The 21,876-nt window shown below is 37.8% G+C and overlaps 1 protein-coding gene across 1 annotated transcript in view; it reads left to right on the forward strand.

Moving 5' to 3' along the window:
* The window catches only part of igf1rb (insulin-like growth factor 1b receptor), a 92,803-nt gene that overhangs the window by 2,946 nt on the left and 67,981 nt on the right, over positions 1-21,876 (forward strand). The window contains exon 2 of the mRNA XM_036587277.1: positions 201-761. Within this exon, the coding sequence (XP_036443170.1) occupies positions 201-761 (561 nt within the window). The remainder of the gene's footprint in view (positions 1-200; positions 762-21,876) is intronic.

Genomic DNA, 21,876 nt, shown 5'->3' on the forward strand with positions numbered 1-21,876 from the left:
AGCGATGCTTTTGCTTTTCAGATTCTATTATATTCATTATTTCTTCGCCATGTCGTGTAATAATGTAGGTTAACCCTTTGCTTTCACTGGTCTTGACAAATTGCAAATGGTACATAAAAGTAGTATGCATGAAGTAAAAATGCTATTAACGAATGCTGCCTTTTCACTGAGCATAAACATTTGTTGTTTTCCTCCTCTAGTCTGTGGTCCAGCCATCGACATTGGAAACGAAATCAGCGATTTCAAGAAACTGGAGAACTGTACGGTGGTTGAGGGCTACCTGCAGATTCTTCTTATCGGAGGCAAGAACAACAACAATCAGGAGGTCTTCCGCACCCTCAGTTTTCCCAAGCTGACCATGATTACAGACTATCTTCTCCTCTTCCGTGTTGCTGGTCTGGACAGCCTGAGCACCCTTTTCCCGAACCTTACGGTCATCCGAGGCCGCAATCTCTTCTACAACTATGCCCTTGTCATATTTGAGATGAACAACTTGAAGGACATTGGCCTTTACAGCTTACGGAACATCACTCGAGGCGCAATACGGATCGAGAAGAACCCGGAGCTCTGCTACTTGGATTCTGTTGACTGGTCCCTCATTATGGATGCTGATTTTAACAACATCATTGCGGGAAACAAGAAGGCCAAAGAGTGTGGAGATGTCTGCCCAGGGATCATGGAGGACAAACCGCTATGTATCAAGACCACCTTCAACGATAATAGCAGGGACCGCTGCTGGACCTCCAACCACTGTCAGAAAGGTAAGGCCTAGTGGAACTTTGAGATGCTTTCATGCCGTCTGCGCTTTCGGTTGTCTGTATTTAATTGTTTGTGTCTGCTTTCTGAACTATGTGTCCAGAAGACCTTGCTTGCTTAATTTGCAGACGTTTCAGGCTGATTTTTGCTCTGATGTTATAACTTTTTCTGGATGGAAATAAGTGCTTCATGCTCATTCCGTCGCTTCAAGTCTCTGTTTTTATAGACGATTTATTGCAAGATGGAATTTGCTGACAATAGGTCAGTGTGATGTGTGCTGTCTGGTCTAGTCCAGTCATCTCGGCCTTAACTGCAGTTAGTTGCTCATCTCTCTAGTTTTAAAAAATAACTTGATGAATAAATAAAAGGGGTCACTCAGAATTCATCCTCATGCAGTCTGCGTATTCAGACTACCTAATGCATCTGAGTTCATTTGCAGAGCAATGAGGGAATGGGGTTGAAACAGGGCACGTCTCTCTCTCTTTCTCTTTCTCTCTCTTACTCTCATTTCTGTTTTGCCTCTCTACTCCAATGCGTCATTGAAATTGAAACAAAACAGTGATTCTGAAGTCAAAGTTTAGACTACCAGCTTTAATAAAAGGGTATCTAAATCCATACTGGGTGAATTGTGTAGGAATTGCAGCTGTTTTTATATATATAGTCCTCCCATTTCAGGTGACCAGAAGTAATTGGTCAGTTGGCTCCTCAGTATTTTCTTGGCCAACTGTGTAGTTTCATTGTTAGTTTGTGCATGAAAGAGCCGACAGTAGGTTCAGAGGTTAGTTCTATTATGTGGCTTTTGCGTCTTTTGTCTGATGCTGCTTTCCCTGTCCAGTAAATCAGTATGCCAGTAAAAATCTGACCTGAGATGGCTAAAACAGCAGGTGTGTCAGAATTGTTGGCTGTATAATCGAACAAAAACACATTGGTGACAATAACAAACAACCAGCTGGACCATAGTAAAGGATGACCAAAGAATACATCGTGAAAAAATCCTGTCATGTCATGAAAAGAGGGAAAACACCATTTTATGCAAACCACTGGTTAAACTTAAAGAACAGAAAGTCTAAATTACAGTTCACTTGAAAAGTACCTTTTCAGAGTCTTTGGACTTTAGAGGGCATCTTGTTCAATGATAAGAACAATAGTAACCTCTACTAGACTGATGGAACGAGGAAAGTATGGAGGGGGAAAAAAAAAAAGAACCGCTCATGTCATGATCCAAAGCAAAACACCTCATCTGTGAAACATGTTGGCATGGGTGGCTGTGTGGCTGCTACTGGAACTACATTGCTTGTCCTTATTGATGATGCAACTGTCGACAGCAACAGCAGGATGAATTCTGAAACAGACGCATCTTGTGGAATGTTCCTGACTGGCCAAGCCGGTCACCTGACCTGAACCCCACTGAGCAGTGTTTCACTGACTGAAGGTTAGACTGAACACAAAAAGCCCCCAAAATAACCAAAAAAGAGGCTGTGTTAGAGGCCTGGCAGGACTTCACCAGGGCAAATATCCATTGATCAATTGATTGTTCATTTATTCACTTACTTTGGCCCCCTGATATGGGAAGACTGTTTACAAAAATCCCTGTGATTTCTTTATGGGTCACCTAAGATAGCTGTAAACACCCTCAAATGAAAGCGTACATTCTGCATTTTTACCTTATAGTCATTTAATTTTAAATCCTGTACAGTAGAGTGCAAAGCCAAAACAACAGAATTTGTCTCATTGTCCACATATTTGCAGACTATACATATTGCTGAGCTGATATGTTTGTAGAAACAGCTCCCTGCTTTTCTTTCTTAACACCTTCTTTCTTTCCATGACAATAATAAAATGCAGTGTATTTGATTATTGATATGATGTAATGTTGGTTTCATTAAGTTATAACAATTGCAATATACTAATATTACATTATTATATCTAAAATGTGATGTTTATCGTGTTGGGCCAGTTTGACTCCAGACAGATATTGTAAATTTTAGTTTAAAAAGCTTATTTTCTTCTCTAAACAAGTTTCAGTCTTAGGTTGAGCATTTTAACAGTTATAAAGTGGATGTTAATAGAAACTTCTCAGTAAACAGTCATAAGTCCTTTACTCATACAGCCCAGATCTCTTGTGTATGTGTGCTTTTTTTTAGATGGAGCGATTGTGTTTTACACAGGTAATGCTGGTCTTGGAATTGTTTTTCCATGTGTAGACCTGTATTTTCCGTGGCTGGACTAAGCATCACATGCCACCCATATTTTTATGCCTTTTTTCTTTTTTTGGCTTGTTCACTGTACACCGCTGAGAGGGAATGGCTCACAGTCTCATTGGGCAGGATAGTGAAAGAGGCATGACTAGGGATGACTTGTCGCATACATTCCTTAAAGAAAAGCTGACGCACTTGTATTGACTAATTCTCGCTCTTCTAACGTTAAACCACATGACTCGAGAGAAAACATGGAATGTCTGGAATTCTGATGGCATTCTTGTTGGAAATATTGTCCTCCCAGAGGCAGCACTCCACAGACTGGCTGTTACCACACCTCTTGTTAGCCAAGGTTACCAACCCCATCCAGGCCTCCAAGTGGGCCACATCAAGCTACATCTACTCCTCTTCATACACTCCTAGGTAGGCAAGTCTGACGATATACACCGATCAGGCATAACATTATGACCACCTCCTTGTTTCTACGCGCATTGTCCATTTTATCAGCTCCACTTACTATATAGGTGCACTAACAAAGTATGCAGAGAAACAGATGGACTACAGTTTGTAATTGTAGAACTACAAAATGCACCTAATATAGTAAGTGGTGCTGATAAAATGGACAATGAGCGTAGAAACAAGGAGGTAGTCATAATGTTATGCCTGATCGGTGTATATCATAATATATCATGGGTATGGTCAGTACTTCTACAACGCAGCATGTATCATAAATTAGAGATTGCAATCAACAACCAGTGTAGGATTGGGCCATATAATGATATTTATCGCTATTATGATAAATTACATCACAGTATGTCACACTATTTTTGAGTATGTTGTGGATGTCAGCAGTACTTTTAGAAGACTAACCAACTGCATGTTTTGTTACGAAGAGCGCATAATCAGTCCTGGTTAATTTGATTTAGTGGTGGACAGTATGTGAAATGTCAGATCATTTGTACTCTGTATTGTTTTTTAATAGTTAATGTGCCTCTGCTGGTTCTTTTTTGTCTATTGCAGCTTATCAGATGTCCAAAAATGAATACTGTGACATATTGTGTATCATGAAGGCTTTTTTTCCTTTAAAGGTGGCACAACAGTTTTGCTGTTTTCATTTATTTTTTGGGCTAGGATGAATAGATCAAATGAACATCATGGACACTGGTGATGTGTCCTGTCTGTTCAACTTTTTAAATTGCATTCACTGTGTTCTCCAAGGATGTTTGGGCAGATGTAAAATGTAATATCTTTCTTTAAAATTATTATTTTTTTTATTATGAAGGGTCAAAACTGGTTCCTTGGTACTTCCAAAAGTATTATTTTAAACCATATTCTTAATATTGTCTGTGTCAAAATGTATAGCATCTACTTCTTTTGACTGTCAGCAGATCACCATGGTCAGTCTGAAATGTGCTAAAAGACTAGGTGCCCACAGCTTATCTGTTTACTCAGCATCTGTATGTATGCCTTACTGTGTTGGGGTTGTTTACATGAACAGTTAGGTTAGCAGTATAGTAACTACAGGAAATGTCTCGTTTCTCAGCATTGTGGCATGAGAATGTTGTCTGACAATGTAAATTTGATATAAGGACTGATCCAAAGAGGAACAAGATGCTTGAAACCACTGCATGTTCTCAGGTTTATATGCAAATTGATCTCAAACACCATCAGTGTATTCAGTGTGTACAAGAATTCAGTATCACAGTACAGTGCACACTTTTCTGCACTGTTTTTTGGTTTGTTTACCTGTTTTCTCCACCAGATTAGTCAGTAATACACTAAAAATAAATGTCAAAAGTTTAGGTGCCATAAAACGGTGTGAAGTATGCCAAAAGCAGTAAACTAGGTATATTGCAAAGGGTTCATGTTCTAATTTTTTTGTCGTTTTTTTTGCCATTGTTCATTTTTGCTGTGCCTTTAAGACTCATATATGTAAATGAGCTCTGTTCTGGTTGACTTTCCCTTCATTCAAAAAGTTAGACACTCCTTAGAGCTTCAGAATGAATGGGTGGGGCTAAAATGCTGACGGCTGATTAGGCAGATAAATGTGAATATCATTTTTTTTTTTTTTTATTTCAAAACTTAGTTTAGTTTCCATATGTGGAATGTATTGAAACTCTAACAGTGTTTGCATACTACATCAGACACTTTTTTAATTAAAAAGAAGTACAGAACATCCGTTTTTTCCAGAATATGGGTCCTTTAAGATAAAATGGCGATGCTGGTGCAGCAGGTAGAATGGGGTTGGAGAGTGGGACTGTTGAAAGACAGCGAGTCACTGCCTGCCACTATAGTGGTCTCCATGGATTGCGGGATGTTACTATGGCAGACATGGTGCCTCTCTCTGAGGGAAAAATACTTTAGCAGTTCCTCCTTCCTTCCATATAATTACCTTGTTTTTCTTGGACACAGATGTTTCTTCAAGGGCTTGTGGTGGTTTCCAGTCAGTCTGCCTGGCCTTTCTTCTCCCTATGTCTTTAATTACCCGGTCAGGGCTTGCTGTCCACCAGGCCGTCACTGAGTGTTTCAGAGGAGTTTAGAATAGATAAAAGTTTACCGTTACTCATTTAGCCGTCCTCTAGAGACACAAAGAACAGAAAAAACAAGTCTATTGCATTTTAGTTAATAGTGTTCGAATGCTCATAAAGACGTGTCTTGTGAATTAGGAGTACATAACAGATTTGTTTTCTGACAGTAGTAGAGTATTAAAAACACTGATGAGCTTCAGGTGTCCCCTAGTGTCTGTTGTCCTCATATACCCCTACTCATAGTGACACTTGTTGTACTTTAGGCATTCTTTCATGCAGTTTTATACTTTGTTGAGGCAAGGATGATTGCGGCTAACTTCCTGATGGCTTGTAACTTTTTATACTCATTAGAAACATGCTGCCAGGAGGAATGATTTTCAATATTTTTTTTATACATGTTGTGTACTTTTTAAAGAGCTTGTGTCCTACTTTTTTCTGTTTTTTTCCTTTGTTCCCCTTGTCAACATTTGACCTATTGTAAAGCTTTGTGTACCAAAAACATCATTATTCGTTTTTACATGCCCGTTTTCCAACCTTTCTTTTTTGCTTTTAGATTTGAACAGGCTGTTTTGTTACTGTGCCTTTAAGAATCATATTTGTAAATGATCTCTGTTCTGATTGGCTGCCCTTTGTTTTCCTATTGCTTGTATGTATTTTTTAATGGATTACAATTGATTATATGGTTTATTTGACAAATCTAATTACTAGTATTTTCATCCTACAAGAAATGTCACAACGCTAAAATTAATGCTGATGACCATATCACAACAAATGCTGAAATTCTGTTTTTCTTTGGGGAAAAAAACACATTTAAATAAAAGATGTAGTATGGAAACATTGCTAACATTTCAAAATGGACCTGCTTGGTTCATATCATCATGATTGCCCTTTATTATTATTATTATTATTATTATTATTCTTCTTCTTCTTCTTCTTCTTCAGGTAAACAAAATAGTTTCAGTAGAAGAAAAAGGCATAACTACTTGGTTAATGGTAGCAGGAAAACAGGTTAAGTCTACCTAAAAGACACATGGTATATTTTGCTCACACATGACTGAGCAGTAAGGACATTAGAGCATTTAGCTTAACTAAAAGTTATTTATGAAGACACATTAAATGCGTGCCAGTAATTTAAAACAGAAATGTAAAACAATACCAATCATTTCGAACAAAAACACTACTAAAATGACGTTCTTTCCTTTCCATTTGAAGTGATTGATGACATTGTTTGCAGACTGTTTTATTAAGCATTGGTGACATTACATTTACCTGTCTCAAAAGCAAAGTATTTTGAGTTTGGCTGATTTCTTCTTGTTTGTGTCATGTGTTGGTGCTGTTGCTGTATCTGCACATTTAGGCGCTATTGTGACTTTGCTTTTCTCTCACTTTCTCAAATGTTCTTCTTCTTGCAGTTGGATGGGAATGTAAAACCAACTTTGCCTTGGTAATACTGGTAACATATAAAGTATTAATCCTATTTGAAAAAATAAGTGTTGCCATTGACTCGGCACCAAAGTACCAGTTCTTGTGACAGGTCTAAATCTTGCTAAGCAGTAATAGACGAGTTAATTGCTTTTGTTATGATTGTTAGGATCTTTTGCAGTTAGGATCTGACTCTGATGAAGTAGTCGGCAGTTGTTCAGTAATGTCTCTTTGTGAAGTGCAGGATGATTTGAGTTTGTTATATCCTGGAATAAGAGTATTATGACCCTTTACAACAAATGCAACAGTGAAGCTAAAATGTGATCTTGCTAAGTTGGCATCAGCAGTGAGAAACCCAGGCAAGGTGGATTTTGCCTTGGGGTTACATGCACATAGTCATATGCAAACATTTGAACGCCCTGGTCAAATTACGTTTTGTTGATTTTCTAAGTGAAAATGAGTTCTGTACAGAGAACACTCTTAAAAATGACATTTAAATCTTTGCTGACTAACTTAAAATGGGCCATAACTTTTGCTCATTTTCATTTTTTTTTTCACCCTAATATGTTAAATTTAGCAAATAAATGGTAATTGTGCATTAAAATTTGCAGAAGTGTGTTCTCCGTACAGGATGTGTTAACTTATTTTCACGTAGAAAATCAACAAACATTCAATTTGACTAGGAGCGTCCAAACTTTTGCATTTGCAGTTTGCTTCTCAGTTCTCGGCTAATTGCGCCGATCATGCATGGAAGACTGTTCTGGAGAACGTTAATCTACAAGGCTTGTGTGTATGTTTGGGAAATATGCACCTTATGAAATGTGCCTTGCGTGAGTTACAGTAAACAGGAGCTTGTGTTGCGACATAAAGAATAGATGGTTGCGTGGAAGGTTTGCACAGTTCACAGAAAGTTCAGTCAACACTCCCTTGTTGTCCAGCTGAAGTGTGAGCAGCCTCGGCGGGAGGCCCAGGGGAGGGGAGGCAGAAGGAAAGCTCTCATCACTTAATGAGCCGTCTCTGAGTGATCTCATCCGCTCTGCATCACCACCGGAAACATTCAAACTCCCAGCCAACACATGAGGAGGGATTTCAGGGAGGGGGGGGGGTGGGTTTTAAGGCTGGTCGGAGCTTTAGACCGGAGAATGGAGCCTTGTTTTAATTACCGCCCATTTATCTGCCCACATGTTAAAGGCTGGCTTTCTGCATGGGCGGGCAATACGATAGTGTGACTTCCAATTGTGTCTGCCTGTGCTCAGCTTCTGCCCACATACTTCATTAACCTCTCCTTGTGAAGTGATAAAGCCCTCTCCGTGGCTCTAGTGTTGTGTCTTTGCCAGGCCTGCTCAATGCCAGAGTCAAGGTCAAAAGAGACTGTCTGCCAACAAGCACTCCTCAGCCTTGGTGTCTTGCTCCTCACGAAGGAGACGTGTTTGAGTCTGCAGTCTGTGTGATAAAATATGTCTGCGCCACATGTGGCTGCAAGAAATTTCAGTGTCATGACTATCTACGTTAGTCATTAGATTTGCATGTTCTAGATTGTAGAAGCCTTGAGTCATCTAGGCTAGTTGCCCATGGCTGTATCGCAGACGCATTTTCTCTTGCATTTAGCCATCAGCCATTCTCTCTGCAGGCTGAAGCATGTTTTTAGTTTTGTTGTTGAACTGGAGCCTTTTGTTCTGTTGTTTTGCTCTCTCTCTCTCTCTCTCGCTCTCTCTCTCTCTCTCTCGCTCGCTCTCTCTCTCTCTCTCTCTCTCTCTCTCTCTCTCTCTCTCTCTCTCTCTCTCAATGTTTTGCTGAGTTTTGAGGCTCAGATAACTTGCAGATAACCTTTTTAGGCACAGTGAAGTAACTTCCGGCGAAGATCACAGTAATGCAAGTGAAGAGCCAGCTTGTAGTGACATTAGAATTGAAACCTCTCAAGTCGTCCATCATTTTGTAGTAAGTGACGTGCCCATGTTAGGATCTCAGGATCTAAGCCTTTTTTGCCTATGGGAAAAAAATGAATAGCATTCTCGAGAATCTCCACTTTTGCGTCATGTGGTAAACAAAACGTTCCAAAATCTTTTTCCTCTGAATTTGTGAGGTCGTTAAGGAGCCGAAATACGACCATTGCTGCAAGCAAACTAACGCGCCTGCATTCTTGACAGAATATCCCATGCAAAGTCAGAAAGAAAACATTTAAGAACATTTATTTAAAGCAAATGTTCATAAGAGAAAAACTAAGAATGAAATGAAGAGAATTCTTATGATTTTTTTTAATAGTAATTACCTTAACCTTTTTCTTAAGTATATTGTTTAAAGCAAAAGGCACAATTAAGATTTTCTTTTTACATACACTTTTGTGAATCTAGCCCCAGCATTGTGTTGTTGCAGTGAATCAAAGCTCGTTAGGTTGGAAATGACTACAATGAATTTGCCGACATTCTAGTGAAAGCTCAGTTAACCAACCAGAAAATACGTCCAATCTGTCCTATCGGTTTGACCTTTGACAAAATAAATATGATCTGCTGTTAATAATAACTGTAAACATAGGAATGTTAACTAAGATTGTTTGTATGTGTTTGTATGTGTGTGTATGTAATATATATAATATATAGATTACATTAAAGATATAGATTATTAAAGATAACCACAAAATGAAAAATGCACAGAGCACAGAGATCAATTAAGCAGCGATTCCCTGTGGTTGAGGTGATTCCCTGTGGTTCCACCATACAGGGATCACAGACTCTACTGACTTGGTCTATCATTCTGCAAGAATGTGTTGTGTGAAAATGACTGGCGGGGGCAGGAGTTGCTGTGGCAATGGTGAGGAAAGGGCGAGGAGGGCAGACTAGGCTTGTGTCATCCAGCGACTGCTTGTTTAAGCAGCAGGATTCCAGACTTTTGCCCAAACATGTTAGGAATGGTCTAGCGCTGGGTGATGGTTAAAAACAGGAAGCGCCATCGCTTTTATCCCTTTGATGCTGCATTTCAGTGTGGTCTGGGGATGAGTGGGGGAGGAAGTTCAAGGTTAGACTGAGCGGACGCCACATGATGCCGCAACCCGCAAAGTGCGAGAGATTAACTGAGCCGTGGTTTAATAGCCCCTACAGGCAGCTGAGTGCTGAGTGCGTGCTCGGCTGCAGGTCTGAGCGCAGTTGCATTTTAAACTTTTGTTTGGTCGAGCAGCTGCTGCTCAGAGGCGTGAAGTTCAAAAACTGTTGACATTTAGGAGTGCTAGCTATAATAATTTAGCGTTGTTGCAGTCAACTTTGTCACAATACACTTTCCTGGGCATGCTAACAGTATTTATACAACACTGGTTAATTGAATGCTTTATTAAAAAATAGGAATTTGGACCAACTGTAGCGAGTTTGTAAACAGCCATTGTTGACATATTGTCTCATTAAAGTGGAATTGTGCATTATTCAATTGTTGAAATGTAAACAGTCATTCAGAGAGGGCACTATAATATTTTAGCATTAGTGCAGTTAACTGTGTACACTTTACTGAGCATGCTAACAGTATTTATTGAACACTGGTTAATTGCATACTTCATTAAAAAAGACATTTGGACCAATTGTAGAGTGTTTGTGAACAGCTATTGTTGACATACTGTTTCATTAAAGGGGAATTCTGCCTTATTCAACTGTTAAAAAGTGTAAACAGTTATTCAGATCAGTTTATTGTGAAATGGTTCATTGTAGAAAAACTTACTGACTCAGATTTCTTTACAGTGGTGGTGAATCACGATGATTGAATCATGATGTGTACAAAGCAAATATAACCATTATATTTGCTATCCAACATGACCAGTGAATCTACATGTGTCTTGTGAGTTTTTATATGTTGTGCTGATGATCGTAAAGTAGTGATAAATCCGAAACTAAAAAAAGTTTTTTATGCGACTATTTTGCCTTATAACACCCTGCATGTACCTCTCCGCCATGGATTTCAAAAAAAATGTTTTAGGCCTAGACCTTTTAAAAAATCGTAAACAATGTCTTAAGTATTAAGCAACATTTTTGTAACCATTTCATGTAATACTTTCAGTAAGGTTGTGTTTTTTTATTTATTTATTTTTTTTTTTTTTGAAAGAGGCATTAAACACTTCAGACATCTGGTTCCTATTACCAACATTGTGAACAATTCTGACTCGACAAATTTCTCTAGAATGGAGCATTTCACAACCACTCTCAGTGACTTTGCATCTTAAAGATTTAATTGAGTTTTTCAAAAAATTAGTGAAATTCCCCTTTAAAACCTCATAGTATGAAGGAGCTGATTAGATGTTAATGAGGTGCACTATAATATCAGTTTCCTATGGGCGGGCGATGTGGCAGAAATATCATCGTACTTCAAAGCGTTTTCGGTGACTTTTTTGGTAACTGTTTAAAAAATCATAGTCATTGGACAGTTTAGGTTTTACCAATATTCCAAACCGATCTTTGATGGCATATTTGTTGTGCTCTGGATGAGCAGAATATTGAGATGACATTAAGGTGATGTTAAGGTAACATTGCTAAAATGTTAAAGTTTAACATGCATTTTATTTATTTTAGTGCATGTGAAACCCTGTATAATATGTTTTATAAATGTTTGTGTCTGAATTGCCGTCAAGATCCATAGATATGTACATGAAAAATATCACATCACCATTGGCCCACAGTTTCCACATTGGTCCAGCCCTAATTCTTAGTATGTTATGAAAATTTGGCACTGCTGTTTTGCTGGTGCTTGTTTTGCTTGTTTGTAGGTAAACTTCAGATAGATTAGATACCTAAATGCATATTATTATAAAAATGTCAGCAAGAATTGCAGTACTACATTTTTGCAATATCACCCACTCCTAAATATATCTGTACTGCAGGCCACCAGAGCCGAGGAAGAGCTGTATCGAAATGCAATACTTTTATGGTTCCAGCTGCATTACTTCAATACTATGTATCGAATATTGAAATATCCACTACCAAATTTCAGTATCCACGTAGTTTGTCTTGTCTCAGCATCCCTGAGCCAAACAACATGCTTGTTTTAAAATGTAGACTGCTGATTGGCTGACTACATTAATTATGCATATTTTTAACATTAGTGTTAAAAATTCTTGATTAGTCTGCAATCATAAACCATAGATGTACCAACTTCCTGCCACTTGCACTTATTTCTGGTTTATGCTGCACTCAGTTTTGTTTGTAATTTAAAAGAAGGTATTAAGAAAAGAAAAATCTGTATTCATGTTAAAGTAAATGTATTGGAATCAGATGTGAAACATTTTGGATGATGGCCAGCTCTAGGTAGAACCATCCCCTAAGCATACCCTTTGAGTTCACTCACTTCTCTTTATTTCAGAAAGGTAGCAACAGGTCATGTCAATTATCTTTTCCATTTTTTGTGCACTGGTATGTTAGTGAAGTCTTAGTGTTTACACCGGTAGACTTCCCTGAAGAGTTAAGTGCAGTGGCATGTTCCAGTAGGTCTTAACCCGGGCAGAGATCTTATAATGCAAGCCTGCCCTTATTTAGCCTAGCCTATTTTTAGCTTGATAATCATTTAAGGATTAAATCTTTGTGGTATTCATGTGATGATTGGGCTTTCTTGATCCTGAATACAGCTTGAAGCAATTCTTAGAAAAAGAGGGTTTTTCAGTAAAGGTTCACTGTTAAAGATGCAGTTTAGTGCTGCAGTAGGTCTGGCCTGCCTCCTTGATATCAGGAATGACTAATAATAATATTTTCAAAATTCCAGCGGTGTCTTATGGTTGGCGACATGACTGTATGGGATGCACGTATGAGACAAATGACTTAAGAAGTTTGACGAAGGCAACTAATATATATATATATATATATATATATATATATATATATATATATATATATGTGTATGTATATGTATGTGTGTGTGTGTGTGTAAAGCAACATGCAGATTAGACTAGGAATTTGAAAGTGGAAAGAAAAATGACATTGTAATAAGCAATAAAACTAAATCTGTAAACCGATTATGCATCAGAAAATGGGATTCCAGCTAGTAGTGCTTTTTCTAATGTTTTGATTTTGTCTTATAGAGTATTAGACATCATGACGGTGGCGTAGTTCTAACTGTAGATGTTCTTTGTTCACCTAGTTTCCTGTTTATATTGCTGTATGTCGGCTGTTTTCTCCTGTTGTTGCCCCCAGACTTATCAGCACAAATTTGATTCTAGCAGTGTACAATCAGTAAGGTTGAATCACAACCTTCAGCTCAATGCATCATGATGTATCTGTGCATTTTGACACCCCTAAGTCCTTGTGTTTTGTGATTTGTCCCACACAAGCAATCTTGTTCTGTCTTTCAACCTTTTTAAAATATTCTCTCTGGATTGCCTGTCATAACTCTAGCAGGAGATGTGCAGGAAGAGCAGTAAATAGCTCTGCTTCTGACTGTAATTTGCCTCCGCCTCGTTTTTTTGTCTCTCTCGCGGCTGCCGCTCATGAAGAGGAAATTAGGTCTGGTGTGTGGAGTGAGCTGCCTGCAGACTACGTTACAGGGTGATTCAGCCCACGCACTTAACGTTTCATTCATAAAAACGTGAGCTTGTAGCTACTTCCTGTTTAGCAGCCTGGCCTCTGTAGTGGATTCCATACAGTCTGAGCTAAATGCCAGAAATGAAGGGAGGTTTTTTTTCCCATTTTCTCCCACTGCAATCATTGCTGTCTTAACCAGCAAAAACTTAAACCAGTGGCAAGTATGCTGCATTCATGTAAGCCTTCTAATAAACAGCTGTTAGGAAATTGTCTGATGGCAGTTAAATTCTGTTCTCATTCATAGAATAGAATATGAATGAGACTGCACCAGCATTTTGATTCCCAGTGGCCAGCTTTGGAGTGATGCGGATGTAGCAGTGCCATTCTGTGACGGTAGCTGTCGCTGTGTATAATGTTTGTGCACTCTAGTAACCTCACTGTTAAACATTCTGCTCTATATGAGCCAGTTTAGTAGTTTTCCTCACTGTTCATGCTGAGACTACCACTCCTCATCTCTCCATCTGTGCTAACCGTCAGTTTCTGACTTCTGACAGCTTTTAGCTCAGGATAACTGTGTCAAACTCGTGTCCTGGAAGACCACAGCTCTGAAGAGATTAGTGTGGTCTGATGCTGAATTCTGTATTCAACTTGTTAAATGCTTCCTAATTAGCTTAGTTGTGTCAAATGAGGTGGAATTCTAAACTCTGCAGTGCCGTGGCCCTCGGGGACCAGAGTTTAGCATCCCAAGCATAGAACTGGAAGAATGCAGTTCATGTCACCTTGCAAGATACCGCCTTTCTTTTTATATATTAATTTACAGCCAGTTGGGAAGAAGCGACAAGGATTAAGAATCGCTGAAGTTAATGCTTCCTCCATTCGGATTTGCATGGCCAAATTTAACTTGATGTGAAGCTTCAGGTGCTTGACATGCATCTATTGTTGTACCGGTTAGCTATAATATTAGTTCATCATGCAGAGCTAACCTCTGTTACTCTTCTAACGCCTTACTCGTCAGTTTCCCTCTATTATTTTTGAATAAAACGCATTTTCAAAGTCATTCCTGTGCATGCTGTTAAATCTTGGTGCTGCTGAATGATTTAGCCTCCTAACACCACTGTGATCACACAGAAATTGCTTTTTGATTGCTTGATGTTAAACTTCATTTAAGGTTCATTTTCATGAATTTATTTCAAGTTAGTTGAAAGGTTGCCTGACACTTATTTTTTTTCCCCCAGCTTGCTGCCTTTTATTGAATATTGTGGAACCTTCTCACCAACTCAGCACTGCACTCTGTAAGATCTCTGTTGTTCAGGAAGCGCAACCTGGCACTTTATGGCATTATGTAATTAAGAACCCCGCTCAGCGCTCCCAGCTCTTGTGTGAGGAGCATGCAGGGGGAGGCTGCTTTGGCTGCTAAGTGGCCTACCGTCTGAGCTGAGATATCCCACAGGTGAAAGCTAGCATGTGGGCTGCTTAGCTGTATGTGATTAGATCCCAGGCTTTACCTTACTCCAGTGAGGTCAGAGATTAATTCAGGATCATTGAATTGTTTTACTATTTAATCATTAGAGGGAGCTTAGTGTCAGATATATATATATAGCTAGATAGGGTACAGAATGTACCTTATAGGCCTGATCCATAAGCCTGATCCATATGGACCTTTTAAAGCAAGGACAAACCGTGTGGATTACCGGCACGTTCTGTACTCCCCTAATCTTTTGTATTACTATTTGCATCACAGATAGGAAAAGGTATTGATTTGTCACCCATTTATAACTGTGCATAAGTTATTTATGAGAATTAGGGCGCTTAGGGTGAAGCCAGTATTTTTTGTTAGGTCATGTATGGTGGACGGTAAAATATATTTGTATTTTATTATATATATATATATATATATATATATATATATATATATATATATATATATATATATATATATATATATATATATATATATAAAATCATATTTAATATAGAATATTTTTGGATTAGTTGGAGATTGACATACACAGCAATCAACAGTACCTACACTTAGATGACCGGTCATATCGCTCATCTCTCTCCAAGTTAATTGCATGTTTATTATTGTGGAATCAAAAATTTTATGATCTAGTGTAACTGCTCTACCCTAAATGTTAGTATAGCTGGTTTGAAGTCATCTGATGTTACGGATTATGGGGGAATCCTTAGGATACTCTGTGGCATAAAGATGGATCTCTCTGAGGGCACTGGAGCTCTGCCAGGGTTTGGATTGTGGATTCTCCTCCGATTAGTAAGGCTGCCACTTCCTATACTTTCACTCCTGCTTCAGTGTGATGCCTAAATGTAATCTAAAGGGGGATTTTCCATATAAAATGGTCATATATTAAATTAGTCATAAAGGCAGTATCTGTAATATTCATTATAAATCTGTTATAAATGCAGTCAGTATTAGTAACCAAGTAATCTGCAGATTCAGTTGAAGATTATTCAAATCAATAAGGCCAATAAAATGGACTTGGAGCTAAACAACAACAAAACCAGTCTTGCAGAGTTTCCAAAGTATTTTACTTGGGGGTCTTTCTAAAGAAAGACTTCTTTAGAACAATATTAGGGATGCACGTGATAGTGGAATCATATCACTATTGGCAGATAATTGCTTTAAAATATTATCTGCATTGGACAGATGTTTAGATTTGACAGATATTTCATTTATTGTGTTCAGTGAGAGCTGGATGTTTAGGTGATGCTGGGATAAAATCTCTGCATTTAGCTTGTTTTACTGCATTTGTAACCCTATACAAATAAATGTACACATTTCTCTGTAATGCACATCCAAGTGGACTTAATATCAAGTTTATGCATCAGCAGATCTGTAGAAAAATATCAGATAACTGTATCTTCCCACAATTCACATCTAAGTGCCTCCGTAAAAAAAAAAAAAAGTGGCAATATACAAATTGTCCACCAGACTCTGTTTCTTGCTGTAATGGAGATATTTAGAATTTATATTTTAAACAATTATAATTTTTTTTTTAATTTATCAAATAATAGAGTGCAATCAAGTCATTGTGACAGCCCCATTTCAATCCATTGTAAGCAAGGAAAGTTATGAGCATCCAGTTCAGCTAAATCAAAAACATTGCAAAGTGTGGTACCATGCTAGTGTCATGGAGTCACATGACAAAGGTGCAAAACGTGTCAATATGATGGTACAAGTATATAAAACATATAAAATATATAAAATAATGTGAATCTACAATAATAAAATAAATAAAAAGTGCAAAAATGTGTAAATTGAAATGCTGCTGTTCCATGTGCATGATTTCTGATTTTGGTATGTTTTCAGAGGATTCAGTTATATTTAAAAGGACATGGTATGTTTAAAATGACATGGTGTAAGTTTTATTTCAGAAAGACATAATGGCTCTATGTTCACTCTTGCACGTGATAGTCTTGCTTTTCTGAAATATCATGGCAGCATCATTACACCACTGAACAAGCTTCTTTGGCTGAATAGAGGAAGCAGAAGGGGATAGTCTTTCACCTGAGTCTGAAACATTCCGTAAAGTGTTGAATAATGGTGAGTGGCGTCCTTATCTGACCTCTCCGCTGCTGTTAGCTTATCCAGCCTGTGGAGTTGACTGTGTTTAATGGCTTTAACGTCTACTTGGCCTTTGCTTATGTATTTACTTAGCCGCATTGTGGACAGTGGTTGATGGGAAGTTGCATAGCAAACTGCTGTCCATTAGTCAACATTTTATTACTATAAGCATTTGTTTCAGAGGACTGAAGTTGTCTTTTAGCTTTATGTGCTTAAGAAATCAGTCAAACAGTCTTTGCTTAATGTCTGAGAGTTTTGTGCTTTTCGTAATTTCATGATTAAAAAGTAACTGGAATAAAAAAAGAGGCTACTATAATACAACAATATAGTAGAAACTGCGCATAGCTTTGCTTTGTGTCTTCCCACTTGCAAAACATAAGTTTTTTTTATTTTTGCATTAACAGTTACACAAGGGCTTATCAGATGTTCCATTTAATGGAAGAACTGTGCTAGCCCATTTTGGGCAGCCTTTTAAAGTCACAGGATGAGGCAGACTATCCCACGCTCACTTCTCACCATTGTCACTGAGGATTTCTCAAATGTCTGCAAAGGCAATTTGTAATTACGTAGTGTCTCTATCCCCACTGTGAACAGTTTAAAACTGCCACTGCTCATAACATGCAGCTGTATTTGTGCATCTGTGCAGGCTCGTGGGATCCCTCACTTGTCCTTCCGTTTCTCTTGCATTCGGTTTTCTTGCCGCTCCCAGATGCAGGTGCTAAAGTTCCCAGGCCCTGCTTTGGCACTGAGGCTTCTAGCCATACCGAAATGGTAGAACATCACGGAAATTGGCACAACACTGCATGCCATTTGAAGGAGTAAACCAGCACTCAGGTGTCTCCCTGCTCTCATGACCCTGACACAAAGGTTCATTTCTGAATCCAACAGTGTGTAACTTTCTGAGTTTTAAAGAGGTGGGTGAGCTCAGAGCTTAAAGTCTCTTTTCGTTTAAAAGCATGGACAAATACTTAAGCTCATCTTCATACGGTGACCGACATTTGAAAAATGGAAACTTGTACCCAAGAGTTAGCCGGTAAAGTAGAGGTGGGCAGTATGATGTGATATCTAGGATGATTAATTGCCGTATACACAATTGCGATTAACAATAAAATTGTCCTTTTTTTGTTCATTTTATGTAGCTATTAAAGTACAAATCTGAGTGCCATTTGCTGATTAGCTTTCTTACGTCTTAGCTGTTGATACTTGGTTGCTCCCAACTGACGAGCTCAAGCTCAATTAAACAAATTGCTTAAGCCCACCTTCTAAAGATGATATTAACAAATGTCAAATAAACAAACATTACTCACTGCTGCCCTCTGTAGGTGTTAGTAACAAAAATCAAATAATGAACATTGCTCATGGCTGCCCTCTAAAGATATTAACAAACATTAAATAAACAATCATTACACACTGCTTCCCTCTAAAGGTGTTAACAAACATCAGTTAAACAAACCTTACTCAAGGCTGTCCGCTAAGTGTTCAGAAACATCAAATAAACAAACGTTACTCACTACTGCCCTCTTAAACAAATATCAAATAAACAAACATTACTCATTGCTGCCCTCTAAAGGTGTTAACAAATATCAAATAAACATTACTCGTGGCTGCCCGCTAAAGATATTAACATTGAATAAACAATCATTACTCACTGTTGCCTTTTAAAGGTTTTATTAACAAACATCAGATAAACAAACCTTATTCAAGGCTGCCCTCAAAAAGTGTTAACAAATCTCAAATAAACATTACTCCCTGCTGCCCACTGAAGGTGTTGTTAACAAACATCAAATTAACAAACCGTACTTACTGCTGCCCTCTGAAGGTGTTATTGACAATAATCACATAAATATTACTCACTACCACCCTCTAGAGCCATTAACAAATGTTCCTCACTGCTGCACCAATTGTAGCACCAGTTTAGTTTGTTGTGATGTAAAAATGGTTATGAAAGCAAAGAGTAGAAAAATGAAAGTTAACAACTGTGGAAAAATGATTGCGGTCAGCTCAAATAGTTGCGAACAGGCAATCATGTAATAGTTGTGGTGGTAAAATCATTGTAAGAATAATTGTGCTGGAAGTCAATAAAAGCATAAGTGACCCTGCTTAACTCAGTGTACTACTGAATATTGAATTTAAAAAAAAAATACGCGCACTCAGTTCTTGATAACATTTTTTTTAAATGTGGCACTAATGGTTTGCCAGTGCATTTTGCATGTTCCAAAGTATTAGACCTCAAGAAACCTAAATATGCATATTGTGATACACTTCACCATATTACCCACCCCTCAGGGGAAACCTTTTGTTTCTTTGTTCCCAGCAATTCTACTGGAGGACTGGGTTTTTCAGGACAAGTGTAAAGAATTAATAGACTGTTCAGAACTGGAAGTGCTCAGTCTCAGATGGTGAGGAGGTGGAGAGCAGGATGGCATGGTTGACAAGCAGAGTGCACTGTTTTACTGGACAAGTGTGGACCTCACCAAAAAAAATAATAAATGAACCCAGTGACTGGAGGTGGATCGTAACTCTGGTCCAGCAGCAGACAGTCAAAATAGTAACATTTGCACATAGATTTCTCATTGCCAGTAAACCCATTCTGTTTTGCCAATGTGGTCAGAGGAAAAGGTCACACAGAGGAAGAATTGTTCTGTTAACATAATAGAACTGGTAAAAGGAAAAAGTGGATCAGTCCCAAGACTTTTCTAATACAAATAAATACAAGCCATATAGAAATACATAGATTTATAGTAAGTCTTTTGCAGATTTGCCTTTGTGGTAGTTTCACAGGTCATCTCTTCATTTATCACTTCCTCTCTTTTTCTTTGCTTAAATGTGTTTCCTCTTAAAGAGCTTTTCTCACACTTCCATGTTAAGCTTTTACTCAAGTTTTCGGCAAGACTTTACAACAAGCTCAAGATTCAAGATACACCACTCTCCAAAAGTTTGGAATCGCCGTTTACAGTAATGTAAGCCAGTTTTGTTGCAGATGTAAGTGTAAAATGATTCTAGGATGCATTCTACAATTTTTAGTTTCAAATAGTGGTGATATCAAATGCTTGAGAAAGCTGTGTAGTATTGAAAATGAAATAGAAAATAATAATGTCCAGGATGCTTTGTATTTGAAAACTGGTGATTGAATCTTGAGGTGGATAATTTGTTGAGAAATATTATCATTTAATAACTTTACATTTTAGCCAGAAACACCTAAAATATCTTTTATATTTAGTGTCTTCTTTACACACAGTGTGTTATTTTTTAATAAAAGTTAAATGTCAAAGAAGATTCCAGACTTTTTTAATTGTATTGTATGAAAGCTGTCTTTCAATGAGGGTGGCTTTTTCTATTTTACACTTAATTTTTTATTGAGTTTTTTTTTTTACACAAGTAGACATAGATGTAAGATGTATACAATGATGAAACATCACAGACAGGACAACACCAGGAAAAAAAAAGAAGGCGAACAAAGGGGGGGGAGGGGTGGGGGGATGAGAGAGAGAGAGAGAAAGGGGTTGTCTATGGTTACAAAACTTTTATCAAATGATCATGTTTAAAAAATACTATATCCTTGCATTCATGTCTATTTATCCCTTATGGTGTCATATGCTGTCCATTTACGCCGCTTGTTTGCAAATACGTTTTCCCTCAATCGTAGTTGGTAAGTCATTTTTTCTAGTATATAGATTTGTCTTACAATTTCCACCCACTGTTCTGTTGAGGGGGGGGTTCAATTTTATACCAGTTTCGTGTTATTGCTTTTTTGCTGGCTGTCAGAAGTATTCTTGTCAAATATTTATCATTATCCATAACATGTTTATCTATATGTCCAAGATACATTACTCTGAATTCTTTAGGGAATGAATAACCCAAAATGTCTTTAACCACATTGTATACATTTTCCCAAAAAGAGTACAGTGTATTGCATTTCCAAAAAATATGAGTATGATTGGCCTCCTTATTCCCACACATTCTCCAACATGGCTGTTGATAACCAGTTTGTTTACTGCGTATTTCAGGAGTTATAAAATAATGGGTCAAATTCTTCAATCCAAATTCTTTCCATATCCTTGAGTTAGTGGTCATGTGCTGTGTTATACACATTTTAGTCCACTCTTCCTCTGTAATATCAATGCTTAACTCTCTCTTTTATGTATAGAGTTGAGGAAGCCTGACATTGTCTCAGGCCGCGGTAAAGCTGGGATGTCACCTTAAATTTTGTCCCACTGTATACCTTCACTACTACACCTAACACTGCATTTAAAGACTTGAAAATTTGGGCATTTTGTATTTCGGTTGTAAAATAATTAGTTGTAAATATCTAAAAAAAAGTCTTTATCTTCTAATCCGTAATTCTCTTTCAGTTCCTGAAAACTCATCACATTTCCATTCTTAATGATTCTACATACTGCAGTGATCCCCTTGGTTCCCCATTTTCTAAAACTCTGGTCAGTCAAGCTTGGTTTAAATTTCTCATCATAAGCAAACCAACTTATAAGTATTATTTGCCTTTCAAACTTATACCGTTTAATTAAATCGAACCAAATATCTAATGTATGGGAGCTTATTGGATCTAGTGAGTCTTGTAATGTCTTTTTAAGTTTTCCTATTTCCAATGAGGGACTGGACAGGTAATTGTTCTACTGTCTTCTCAATGTCTTTCCACCTTGCACTATAGCTTTCATCACACCATTTAATTAATGGTCCAAGTTGTGCTGCCTGAAAATAGTCTTTAAGATTTGGTAGTGTCAACCCACCCTTTTCTTTAGACAACTGTAATGTGGAGTACTTTATTCTTGGCTTCCTACCATTCCATATGAATCTAGAAATCATCTTATCCCACATTTGAAAACTTTCTTGAGGTATTTTAATAGGAAGAGATTGAAATAAGTATAGGAGTCTAGGAACAACATTCATTT

The sequence above is a fragment of the Colossoma macropomum genome, unplaced genomic scaffold (genome assembly GCF_904425465.1).
Source record: "Colossoma macropomum unplaced genomic scaffold, Colossoma_macropomum, whole genome shotgun sequence".
NCBI classification, from domain to species: domain Eukaryota; kingdom Metazoa; phylum Chordata; class Actinopteri; order Characiformes; family Serrasalmidae; genus Colossoma; species Colossoma macropomum.